Raw genomic sequence first — 13,206 nt, forward strand, 5'->3', positions numbered from 1 at the left:
TGTGGACTTCTGCTGTTTGTGCATTTGTTATGTTAAATCAATAGTCTAATATATTCTGAAAACACACACACACACACACACACACACACACACACACACACACACACACACACACACACACAGAGAGAGAGAGAGAGAAACAATTGAATTCAATTGAAAACTGAGAGAGTGAGAGAGAACACATAAACATACCCATATCAGTAAAACAGGGAGACAACAAAGTGATTAAGGAGGGGCACAACTATTTTTGGCAGCCCCTCAAAAAATGCGTGAGTTCTACGGCAGTGTTTACGTGTCATCTTGCAACGTGGCGCCCATAGTCATGTCGTGTTACAGACAGCCCGTGGACCAATGGCAGAGACACTAACAATGAGTGAGGCTGAACCAGCGCTGAAAGCGAATATGTGAATGGTTGTACGTGAAGTAGGAAGCAACCTAGCTAGGTTGAGCTCTGTGGTGTCCCGTGGTAACCAGCCGGGCACGTTTGAAACGAAAATACGACCTGGGGCGGGCTGTACTGGTCTGAAGTGACCCGTGTAATGTATTTAAATGCACATAGACTTTAGTGCAAGACTTGATGCTTGGATGTCGCGTTTCAGCAACATTGTTGCGCTCCTCAAAGTAAGAAAGTAGCCAGCTTGCGCTGTTGTTTTATTTCCTCTCAGCAGACTTGTAATAAATTGGCTACATTTGTAGCAGCGGGCTAAATACGGCTCATTCCGCAACAGCTGATCTGTTCTCAAACACCCTACTGATGGACGTGTACAGCTACGTGTGCGTCCTGCTCCTCTGCTCTTGTGTAGTGCTCGGTAAACCGACGCTAAGAAAAGAGCGCGTCCACCACGACCCGTTAGAACTCATTAAGCAAGCCAACGAAGACAACCAGAGCTTCCAATTCGATCATGAGGCCTTTCTGGGAAAGGAGGACGCTACTACCTTCGACCAGCTTACCCCGGAGGAGAGCAAAGACAGACTTGGGTAAGGTTCCCCTGAAAAGACTAGAGATACACGTGATACAATGCAGGGTCACTAAAGTTCAAAAGTAGTTGAAAGACGACAGTTTATTCGGTTCTCCTCAGTTCCATTATTGTCTGATAACGCTTGACGTTGGTGTCATTGCGTCGCGAGGGTCTATATCTGGAGAGCAGGCGATGGTGACGCAACCAACCTCTTGTGCGTAATGTGGGCTATTGTCACACATCTCCAAAGATATGGGTCTTCTTAGTGGGTCACAATAGTCGCATATTCCTGTTAATGTATTTCGTGTTCTCTTGGCTTTGGGTTATTAAAATTTCACAACTCGCCCAAGTGGTGCCTGAGACATTTGCATGGCAGCAGACCCGCATGATATAACGGTGCATTATTACGCTTTTAAATGTAGAGCGAGTGCTATTCGCTCGCACACATTCCCCGGTCATATTATAATTGCAGAGTGTAGTTCTTAATTATGGATAATGCATTAAAGAAGCAAGAGGAAGTTTTGTGGTGTTGAGAGAGTTGGGTAAAAGTTGAGAACCACGGACAGAATGTTGTTCGGGGGTTTTAAATGTGTGTTGGAACGTGTTAACTGCGCTGTCTCGGTGTGCTCTTTCATAGAGAGACCTGTCCTGCTTCCTTTGCTTCCGTTTCATCTTTACCACTGCTCAGATGACGTGTTGGCTCTATGTTACACACGTTGGCTGAGATGGGCGTAGGTTGTGTGGTTGGGCTTCTCCCTGAGAATTCCCTTTCCTGAATGGCGTTGAGTGGGAGGACCCTCTTAACATCACAACGTGGCAACCAAGATAGATATAAATCCGTTTACTCTAGTTGGTGGAAAACTAACTTCCTAAATAGAACAGACTCTCAATATTATTTAGGCACAAGTTCCTCCCAAAGCAAACATGTAACTCAATAGGTTTTTATTCTCTCATGGCTGGCTGACAGTATGTATAAACTGATAATGTTGTGTTGCTAGAATAACTGCTTACTTATGTCACTGAAGACATCAACTCATGTTTCTTTTTCTAAAGGAAATATATGGCCTGTTATATTAAACTGCATCTATGTATGGCTATGCATTATAATGAAAGGAAATGAATGATAGACTATAGTACTGTTTGTGTCCTCTGTATCTCACAGTAAGATAGTGGACCGGATAGACAGTGATGGAGATGGCTATGTCACCATCACTGAACTGAAGGCCTGGATCAAGCGGGTGCAGAAGCGTTACGTCTACGAGAACGTGGCCAAGGTGTGGACGGATTACGACCTCAACAAAGACAACAAGATCTCGTGGGATGAGTACAAGCAGGCTACCTATGGCTACTACCTATGTAAGATATGATATAACCTGCTTATGACATGTTCTGTCAGATATATGACCTGCTTATGACATGTTCTGTCAGATATGATATGACCTGCTTATGACATGTTCTGTCAGATATGATATGACCTGCTTATGACATGTTCTGTCAGATATGATATGACCTGCTTATGACATGTTCTGTCAGATATGATATGACCTGCTTATGACATGTTCTGTCAGATATGATATGACTGAGGATTCAAGCAAATCCTCACCTCTCTCCTCTCTGGTTGTCCGACCCATGGCCCCTCTCTCCTCTCTCATGTGTGACAGCTAACAATATCACACCTTCCATCCAAATTCATGACCTACCTAGTTATTTAAGCCAGATTCATGACCTACCTAGTTATTTAAGCCAGCAGCTCTACTACAGTTGTTTGAACACCAACCGGTTGTTTGTCTTTCCTCCAAGCTAACCCAGAGGAGTTTGAAGAGGCCACAGACCAGTTCAGCTTTAAGAAGATGCTGCCCAGGGATGAGAGGAGATTTCAAACAGCTGATCTGGATGGAGACCTGGCAGCTGATAGAGAAGAGTTCACCTCCTTCCTCCACCCAGAGGAGTTTGACCACATGAAGGACATCGTGGTCCTGGTTAGTGTTCCATTCTGCACTGAAATGTCTAGTGTTGGCCTGGATGCCAGCCTGTTATTGCTGAGTTAGCAGAAATGAGTTGGCTAATACAGAAACTCAAGTGGGTTATGGTAGTGTATCAGTAGATAGACAAACCGCCAACTCCATAGCAGCCTAGAAAACTGATTTGAGAACCTCTAACTTCTTCTGGATTAAGTTTAAGTGAAACGTAGTAAATCAGGGGTGTATTTGAGAAGCAGCTTTAAAACCTGAGTTATGTGAAGAGTTTAAAGCTGTATTGAAAACTCCTCATCGTACTCTATAGATGAGTTGACTGGCTTTCCGAAAATCTTTTCTAATTCTTGGAACAGATGAGAGTTTCTGTGAAATCTGTTTCTGTCTGATGATGTCCCACTAGGAGTGCTCTGGTTCAGATCACGCTCTCTAATGACACTTTACTCAGCCTGGAAAAAATGTGTACATTTTTTGGAACAGGTCTAGTGGGACAAACCGACCCATGCCACTTAAATATAAAACTGACAGCGCTGAACAGTCGCATGGCAAACATGGAGAAACTAATGCACTAGGCTTCTGCCTTCATAAAAACTGTATTACCCATTTGACTGAGTTAATTATTGATGGTTCATTTTTCAGAAATGTTGCTGCTTGGGCAGTGTTGTCTTCATTGATTGTGGTGATCACACCTTGTGGTTGTAGTCAATAGGGGCAGTCTTTCAGAGGAAGACCCATGACGTTAAGTCATATCCATGTTGTTATTATTGGGTAATTTGACGTCCCTCCTCCCTACCATAGTGGGCCCATAACCCCTATAACACTCAAGTGTTGTAGAGGAGATGAACCCCTCTACTACTGGTGTTGTAGAGGAGATGAACCCCTATACTACTGGTGTTGTAGAGGAGATGAACCCCTATACTACTGGTGTTGTAGAGGAGATGAACCCCTATACTACTGGTGTTGTAGAGGAGATGAACCCCTATACTACTGGTGTTGTAGAGGAGATGAACCCCTATACTACTGGTGTTGTAGAGGAGATGAACCCCTATACTACTGGTGTTGTAGAGGAGATGAACCCCTATACTACTGGTGTTGTAGAGGAGATGAACCCCTATACTACTGGTGTTGTAGAGGAGATGAACCCCTATACCACTGGTGTTGTAGAGGAGATGAACCCCTATACCACTGGTGTTGTAGAGGAGATGAACCCCTATACTACTGGTGTTGTAGAGGAGATGAACCCCTATTCCACTGGTGTTGTAGAGGAGATGAACCCCTATACTACTGGTGTTGTAGAGGAGATGAACCCCTATACTACTGGTGTTGTAGAGGAGATGGACCCCTATACTACTGGTGTTGTAGAGGAGATGAACCCCTATACTACTGGTGTTGTAGAGGAGATGGACCCCTATACCACTGGTGTTGTAGAGGAGATGAACCCCTATACCACTGGTGTTGTAGAGGAGATGAACCCCTATACCACTGGTGTTGTAGAGGAGATGAACCCCTATACCACTGGTGTTGTAGAGGAGATGAACCCCTATACCACTGGTGTTGTAGAGGAGATGAACCCCTATACCACTGGTGTTGTAGAGGAGATGAACCCCTATACCACTGGTGTTGTAGAGGAGATGAACCCCTATACCACTGGTGTTGTAGAGGAGATGAACCCCTATACCACTGGTGTTGTAGAGGAGATGAACCCCTATACTACTGGTGTTGTAGAGGAGATGAACCCCTATACTACTGGTGTTGTAGAGGAGATGAACCCCTATACCACTGGTGTTGTAGAGGAGATGAACCCCTATACCACTGGTGTTGTAGAGGAGATGAACCCCTATACTACTGGTGTTGTAGAGGAGATATCCTGGATGAGTCCTGCTATGGAGAGGTCTATATTCATTATGTTCTATATTTTTAATAACACATGTTTATTATTAGTCATCCACTCCCCAGGGTAAGTGGTCTTTAATCTTTCAGTAGGCTTCAGCAGGGGCATTTATAACCTGCTTGAAACATGGTGTGTTTTTGTGTGAAGCTATGTTGGCTGGTAAGGGGGGTGACTGCATTTTCAGGTTGTGATGACATACTGCTCTAATAACAACTGCTAAAGTTACAACCTTATGCCTCGTTCACATTACCCATAAACACTCTTGACTTGCTATAAAGTTAGAGAAACAAGTTGAGGAAAAAGTAACGAAACAAAACATGTTTTATCACCTGAAACAATATATTTATCCTGTCTTGAATATAATGTCATATTTTGCAATATCCCAAAATAAATGCTATCTCTGAGGAGAGAGGGTGTCCTCCATCTTGCTTTACAAAACACTACACTGGTCCGTTCAGTAGCGGGGAAAGACTCGGTGAAGATGACGTACGGAGTAATGAAATGCATCACGATGTAAACGGGGCATTTGGGAGGCAGTCATGGCATATCCTCTCTCTTAACAACTGCTATAACCTTAGAGAAACAGTCATGACATATCCTCTCTCTTAACAACTGCTATAACCTTAGAGAGACAGTCATGACATATCCTCTCTCTTAACAACTGCTATAACCTTAGAGAGACAGTCATGACATATCCTCTCTCTTAACAACTGCTACAACCTTAGAGAAACAGTCATGACATATCCTCTCTCTTAACAACTGCTATAACCTTAGAGAGACAGTCATGACATATCCTCTCTCTTAACAACTGCTATAACCTTAGAGAGGCAGTCATGACATATCCTCTCTCTTAACAACTGCTATAACCTTAGAGAGACAGTCATGACATATCCTCTCTCTTAACAACTGCTATAACCTTAGAGAGACAATCATGACATATCCTCTCTCTTAACAACTGCTATAACCTTAGAGAAACAGTCATGACATATCCTCTCTCTTAACAACTGCTATAACCTTAGAGAGACAGTCATGACATATCCTCTCTCTTAACAACTGCTATAACCTTAGAGAAACAGTCATGACATCCTCTCTCTTAACAACTTCTATAACCTTAGAGAGACAGTCATGACATATCCTCTCTCTTAACAACTGCTACAACCTTAGAGAAACAGTCATGACATATCCTCTCTCTTAACAACTGCTACAACCTTAGAGAAACAGTCATGACATATCCTCTCTCTTAACAACTGCTATAACCTTAGAGAGGCAGTCATGACATATCCTCTCTCTTAACAACTGCTACAACCTTAGAGAAACAGTCATGACATATCCTCTCTCTTAACAACTGCTATAACCTTAGAGAAACAGTCATGACATCCTCTCTCTTAACAACTTCTATAACCTTAGAGAGACAGTCATGACATATCCTCTCTCTTAACAACTTCTATAACCTTAGAGAGACAGTCATGACATATCCTCTCTCTTAACAACTGCTACAACCTTAGAGAGACAGTCATGACATATCCTCTCTCTTAACAACTGCTATAACCTTAGAGAGACAGTCATGACATATCCTCTCTCTTAACAACTGCTACAACCTTAGAGAAACAGTCATGACATATCCTCTCTCTTAACAACTGCTATAACCTTAGAGAAACAGTCATGACATATCCTCTCTCTTAACAACTGCTACAACCTTAGAGAGGCAGTCATAAGTTAAATCCCAAACGAGGGAACACAACGATTGTGCAGTGTTGACAAGATGAGTTGAGGCTCTGTAACCATACCTAAGAGACTGTATAGGGATGACACACAACTTTAACATCATCTACATCATACAATGCATTCAGAAAGTATTCAGACCTCTACGTTTTCCACATTTTGTTACGTTACAGCCTTATTCTAAAATGGATTCAATAAAAAAGGTTCCTCATCAATCTACACATAATAAACCATAATGACAAAGCAAAAATAGGTTTTTAGAAATTTTAGCAAATGTGTATATATAAAAAAAAAAAAATAAGTTTCTTATTTACGTAAGCATTCAGAACCTTTGCTATAAGACTTGAAATTAAGCTCAGGTGCATCCTGTTTCCATTGATCATCCATGAGATTTTTCTACAACTTGAATGGAGTCCACCTGTGGTAAATTCAATTGATTGGACATGATTTGGAAAGGCACACACCTGTCTATATAAGGTCCCACAGTTGACAGTGCATATCAGAGCAAAAACCAAGCCACGAGGTGGAAGGAATTGCCCGTAGCGCTCCGAGACAGGATTGTGTCGAGGTACAGATCTGGGGAAGGGTACCAAAAAATGTCAGCAGCATTGAAGATCCCCAAGAACACAGTGTCCTCCATCATTCTTAAATGGAAGAAGTTTGGAACCACCAAGACTCTTCCTAGAGCTGGCCACCCGGCCAAACTGAGCAATCAGGGGAGAATGGCCTTGGTCAGGGAGGTGACCAAGAACCCAATGGTCACTCTGACAGAGCTCCAGAGTTCCTCTTTGGAGATGGGAGAACCTTCCAGAAGGACTACCATCTCTGCAGCACTCCACCAATCATGCATTTATGGTTGAGTGGCCAGACGGAAGCCACTCCTCAGTAAAAGGCACATGACAGCCTGCTTGGAGATTGAACTCTTTGGCCTGAATGCCAAGTGTCACGTCTGGAGGAATCCTGGTACCATCCCTACGGTGAAGCTCGGTGGTGGCAGCATCATGCTGTGGGGATGTTTTTCAGCGGCAGGGACTGGGAGACTAGCCAGGATCGAAGGAAAGATGAACGGAGCAAAATACAGAGAGATTCTTGATGAAAACCTGGTCGAGAGTTCACCTTCCAACAGGACAACGACCCGAAGCACACAGCCAAGACAACACAGGAGTGGCTTTGGGACAAGTCTCAATGTTCTTCAGTGGCCCAGCCAGAGCCCGGACTTGAACCCGATCGAACATCTCTTGAGAGACCTGAAAATAGCTGTGCAGCGACGCTCCCCATCCAACCTGACACAGCTTGAGAGGATCTGCAGAGAAGAATGGGAGAAACTCCCCAAATACAGGTGTGACAAGCTTGTAGCATCATACCCAAGAAGACTTGAGGCTGTAATCGCTGCCAAAGGTGCTTCAACAAAGTACAGAGTAAATGGTCTGAATACTTATGTAAATGTAATATTTCTGTTGTTTTTTTTGTTTCGTTTTTTTTATACATTTGCAAAAATTTCTAACAACCTGTTTTTGGTTTGTCATTATGGTTTATTGCGTGTAGATTGGTTGTGGGGGGAAACAACTATTTAGTCCATTTTAGAATAAGGCTGTAAAGTAACAATGTGGAAAAAGTCAAGGGGTCTGAATACTTTCCTAATGCACTGTATATACAATCCATTCCTCCAGATAAACAGATAAAATTACACAAGTAAAGCAACCATAGATTGCTCTTAAAGAAGTGGCTAAAATCTCATCTCTGAAAACCGACATCGTCTCCAATCCAGGCAGTTAGTTGATCATCAGCAGTGGCTCTGTAATCGTAGTGTCTCTCTGCCAGCCCATCTGTAAGCAGAGCCTCGTACCTCGACTCATACTGCCTGGGGCTGTGTGTTTTATCTTTTATTACTGTCAGTAGTGAGAGTCCCACTGCTGTTGACCTCTGTGTCCCCCTTTTATGACATCATTGCCTGTGTTTGCATGCAGGAGACCCTGGAGGACATTGATAAGAATGGAGACGGACATGTGGACGAGGATGAGTATATTGGTGAGTTGGGGAGGCATGACTGGGGTTGACACTGCATCAGAAGACTAACCCTTCATGAACACCGGTTACAGGTCATTTTCACTCACTTCATTCTTTTGTTTTCTTCATTTTTCTCTCCTTTTTCAGCGGAATTACCTTCTTTTTTTACACACGAGGACAGGTCTACCCTCATTTTAATGCAAAACTATTTTTAACCAACTTGTAATTATTTTCTCCACAAACTATATCATGTTCTTATGGTATATTGGAAGTGTTTACAAGGTTTGGTGTTAGTATCCTCCTGGGTCTTCTAGTCTAGAGGAAGAGTTCCTAACACAAGATGTAGGCAACCCCATGAGCTCTGTGACCTGATTAGGAATCAAAGGCCTGTTTGTTGGTTGCTTTGGGAAAGCTCTGCTATGACGCTGCAGTCTGCTGACTTAGTCTCCGTCTGCCTATTCTAGGATTTCACTGTTCATCTTTGGTTGCGTTTTTGAAGGAATATCCACTTAGAAACTGCTTAAAAACATTACATAGCTTGCTTGGTAACCATTAGTTCTATAGAGTTTTGATTACAGGTCCTTATAGTAAATGGCTTATACAGGGAATGCAAATGAGCACATGAACGAACGATGATTTACAACATTTTTACTAATGGTTAACAAACTATTTAGTTACGGTTTATAAGCATACTTTTAAACAAAGTGTTCGCTTTTTGACCTTCTTTGAGTATGTCATCCAATATGTTCCTGTGTCATTGCAGCGGACATGTTTTCCCATGAGGAGGGCGGTCCAGAACCAGACTGGGTCAGAACGGAGCGGGACCAGTTCTCTGACTTCAGGGACCTGAACAAGGACGGAAAGATGGACGTGGCAGAGATTCGCCACTGGATCCTGCCCCAGGACTACGATCACGCCATGGCAGAGGCCCGACACCTGGTCTACGAATCAGACCAGGACAAGGTACTGATCCTATAACCTAGTCTACGAATCAGACCAGGACAGGGTACTGATCCTATAACCTAGTCTACGAATCAGACCAGGACAAGGTACTGATCCTATATCCTAGTCTACGAATCAGACCAGGACAGGGTACTGATCCTATAACCTAGTCTACGAGTCAGACCAGGACAGGGTACTGATCCTATAACCTAGTCTACGAATCAGACCAGGACAGGGTACTGATCCTATAACCTAGTCTACGAATCAGACCAGGACAGGGTACTGATCCTATAACCTAGTCTACGAATCAGACCAGGACAGGGTACTGATCCTATATCCTAGTCTACGAATCAGACCAGGACAGAGTACTGATCCTATAACCTAGTCTACGAATCAGACCAGGACAAGGTACTGATCCTATAACCTAGTCTACAAATCAGACCAGGACAGGGTACTGATCCTATAACCTAGTCTACGAATCAGACCAGGACAAGGTACTGATCCTATAACCTAGTCTACGAGTCAGACCAGGACAATGTACTGATCCTATAACCTAGTCTACGAGTCAGACCAGGACAGGGTACTGATCCTATAACCTAGTCTACGAATCAGACCAGGACAGGGTAGTGATCCTATAACCTAGTCTATGAGTCAGACCAGGACAGGGTAGTGATCCTATAACCTAGTCTACGAATCAGACCAGGACAGGGTAGTGATCCTATAACCTAGTCTACGAATCAGACCAGGACAAGGTACTGATCCTATAACCTAGTCTACGAATCAGACCAGGACAAGGTACTGATCCTATATCCTAGTCTACGAGTCAGACCAGGACAAGGTACTGATCCTATATCCTAGTCTATGAGTCAGACCAGGACAAGGTACTGATCCTATAACCTAGTCTACGAGTCAGACCAGTACAAGGTACTGATCCTATATCCTAGTCTACGAGTCAGACCAATATGATTCCCAACGATTGTTTAAGTTTTCACTCCTCTTTACCAATTTTCTGGCTGGTAATATGTAGGATAAAGAGCCTGAGTTCATACTTTTTGATCATGTCTTAGCTGTCAAAATGGAGGAATTGAAATTCAAGTGTTAGTCTATAAGATATCCTACTACTAAAGAACTATGTAAACCTGACTGGGTTCTCTCTCCTCAGGACACAATGCTGACCAAGGAGGAGATCCTGGAGAACTGGAACATGTTTGTAGGAAGTCAGGCCACCAACTATGGAGAAGACCTGACCAAGAACCATGATGAACTCTGAGCAGTTTATTGTAGTGTAGTTGTGTTTGTGGCAGGTCGGTCGGACCTCAACTGAGCATCGTCAACCTCGATCACAAACTTGTCTGGTCCTCAGCCTTATCCTGCTAAATGTCATCAGTTGAACACAAACATAGTTCCAACACTGCAGTACCCCCCCCCCCCCCCCCCCCGAGGGAAGAGGCCAAGGAATGGTCTGTTCCTACCCCTGACGGACAAGGTCCTCCAGAGCGGCTGGACCGGGTTTGGTCCTGTTTCTGACATTTAGGAACAGAGATTGACCACACCCAACCTCTGTGCGACTGCCGTTGACGTTCCTTATCAGCCATCCTCCCATCTGGCTTAGCGCTCTTTTACATCTCTATACACAGCCATCATCACATGACCATCTTTGACCGTTTGATCATTTCCCTTATATTGTCTTTTCTTTAAACCTTACATGATTTTAGCGGAGATGAGAACATAGGGTTGATCGTCAGGAATATTTGATTTGATTGTGGTTCCAATGTGAAAACAAAGCACAGCCTAGAATACTTACTCAAATTCTATTTATTTAGTCATTTAACTTGGAGGCGAAGAAGCCTGGGAGGTCAATGGGTGTTTATAGCGTTTATGAAGGCTGCCTACTTGTTTAACTTGTCAGATATCACTACACACTTTGTTTTTATACAGTGGACACAGATGTTGTTTTGTTTTGCTGGCCAGTAAAGACTATTTTATAAATGACATATTTTTTCAAGTGCTCTTGGATTTGCGAGCTTTCTGTTGTAAAATGTTTTAGGATCTCTTACTAACACCCATCTTAATGATATGCTCTTTGCACGCATCTTTTCCCGATACAGTCTGTGAACATTCATTTTATTTACTTTTGCTTTGTTCGCTTGTTTGTTTTTATACACTTAAGGCCTGCCTGTGTAAAAATGTAATATGAGTTACATGCAAAATAACCAGGCTATTGTCATGATGAAAATGTAATTTTTGCCTTTTCATTGTTATGGAAATGGGAGTTTTAGAGTGATGTAAAATGACTTGAAACGCAGGAGAAGAGGGGTTACAGTGTACTGTATGTGTGTCCTCCGTTACCTCAAAGCTGCTTCTCATATTGACACTATTGTTCACGTTGTAAGATAGGACTTCCTGTTAGATCACTTCCTCATGTACCATGCCAAATGTACTCCCTTGTGTATATTAATGTTTTAGAAAAAGAAACACATTTTACCATTCTTGTCTAGTTTGTAATTCTATGATGACCCACATCTTTTTTTCAATGTACCTTTTTTTTCTCTGTATAAGAAGTTAAGCCAAGGTTTTTCTCAAATTAAATTAATTTATAAAGCCCTTCTTACATCAGCTGGTATCTCAAAGGGCTGTACAGAAACCCAGCCTAAACCCCAAACAGCAAGCAATGCAGGTGTAGAAGCACGGTGGCTAGGAAAAACTCCCTAGAAAGGCCAAAGCCTAGGAAGAAACCTAGAGAGGAACCAGGCTATGAGGGGTGGCCAGTCCTCTTCTGGCTGTGCCGGGTGGAGATTATAACAGAGCATGGTCAAATAATAATCACAGTAGTTGTCGAGGGTGCAACAGGTCAGCACCTCAGGAGTAAATGGCAGTTGGCTTTTCATAGCCAATCAATGAGAGTATCTCTACCGCTCATGCTGTCTCTAGAGAGTTGAAAACGGCAGGTCTGGGACAGGTAGCACGTCCGGTGAACAGGTCAGGGTTCCATAGCCGCAGGCAGAACAGTTGAAACTGGAGCAGCTGCACGACCAGGTGGACTGGGGACAGCAAGGAGTCATCATGCCAGGTAGTCCTGAGGCATGGTCCTAGGGCTCAGGTCCTCCAAGAGAGAGAAAGAGAGAATTAGAGAGAGCATACTTAAATTCACACAGGACACCGGATAAGACAGGAGAAATACTCCAGATATAACAGACTGACCCTAGCCCCCTGACGCATAAACTACTGCAGCATAAATACTGGAGGCTGAGACAGGAGGGGTCAGGAGACACTGGCCCCATCCGATGATACTCCCGGACAGGGCCAAACAGGCAGGATATAACCCCACCCACTTTGCTAAAGCACAGCCCCCACACCACTAGAGGGATATCTTCAACCACCAACTTACCATCCTGAGACAAGGCCGAGTATAGCCCACAAAGATCTCCGCCACAGCACAACCCAAGGGGGGGCGCCAACCCAGACAGGAAGATCTGCTGTTACAAGTTGTTCCATATAAGTCTCTGCTAAGCTCAGTTGTAGGATTGGTACCTCTTGTTTGAGTTTAGGGCCTGGGAAAGGGTACAGTCATGAACACGGTCTGGCAGAGAGCTGGAGAGATTGGGTATGATTTGAAGCAGGACAAACACACAGAGAAACAAACACCAATTTAAACACCTTTCACATCCCACACACAAAATAGGCTTTAAGCTTTTCCTCTGTCTGTCTGTCT

At 43.4% G+C, this 13,206-nt stretch overlaps 2 protein-coding genes across 3 annotated transcripts; both read left to right on the forward strand.

The window, feature by feature from the left end:
• Positions 1-444: 444 nt before the first annotated feature.
• On the forward strand, positions 445-12,103 carry LOC115187575 (reticulocalbin-1-like). The gene is made up of 6 exons (XM_029746527.1): positions 445-978; positions 2,122-2,315; positions 2,760-2,938; positions 8,513-8,573; positions 9,316-9,515; positions 10,657-12,103. The coding sequence occupies exons 1-6, from the start codon at positions 755-757 to the stop codon at positions 10,762-10,764; spliced, it is 966 nt and encodes a 321-aa protein (XP_029602387.1). The 5' UTR covers positions 445-754; the 3' UTR covers positions 10,765-12,103.
• Positions 2,945-5,232, forward strand: LOC115187574 (apolipoprotein A-IV-like). 2 transcript variants are annotated; one of them, XM_029746525.1, is made up of 2 exons: positions 2,945-4,742; positions 4,776-5,232. In XM_029746525.1, the coding sequence occupies exons 1-2, from the start codon at positions 3,772-3,774 to the stop codon at positions 4,891-4,893; spliced, it is 1,089 nt and encodes a 362-aa protein (XP_029602385.1). In that variant the 5' UTR covers positions 2,945-3,771; the 3' UTR covers positions 4,894-5,232. The 2 variants fall into 2 exon arrangements, with proteins under 2 accessions (XP_029602385.1, XP_029602386.1); XM_029746526.1 differs by having other exon boundaries at positions 2,945-3,757; positions 3,791-5,232.
• Positions 12,104-13,206: the final 1,103 nt, after the last annotated feature.

Source organism: Salmo trutta, unplaced genomic scaffold, assembly GCF_901001165.1.
Source record: "Salmo trutta unplaced genomic scaffold, fSalTru1.1, whole genome shotgun sequence".
Classification (NCBI taxonomy): Eukaryota; Metazoa; Chordata; class Actinopteri; order Salmoniformes; family Salmonidae; genus Salmo; species Salmo trutta.

Coding starts and splice junctions, on each gene's coding strand:
- LOC115187575 (XM_029746527.1), top strand. CDS start 755: ATGGACGTGTACAGCTACGTGTGCGTCCTGCTCCTCTGCTCTTGTGTA. Junction 2,939..8,512: donor TGAAGGACATCGTGGTCCTG/GTTAGTGTTCCA, acceptor GTTTGCATGCAG/GAGACCCTGGAGGACATTGA. Junction 9,516..10,656: donor ACGAATCAGACCAGGACAAG/GTACTGATCCTA, acceptor CTCTCTCCTCAG/GACACAATGCTGACCAAGGA.
- LOC115187574 (XM_029746525.1), top strand. CDS start 3,772: ATGAACCCCTCTACTACTGGTGTTGTAGAGGAGATGAACCCCTATACT. Junction 4,743..4,775: donor GAGGAGATGAACCCCTATAC/CACTGGTGTTGT, acceptor GAACCCCTATAC/TACTGGTGTTGTAGAGGAGA.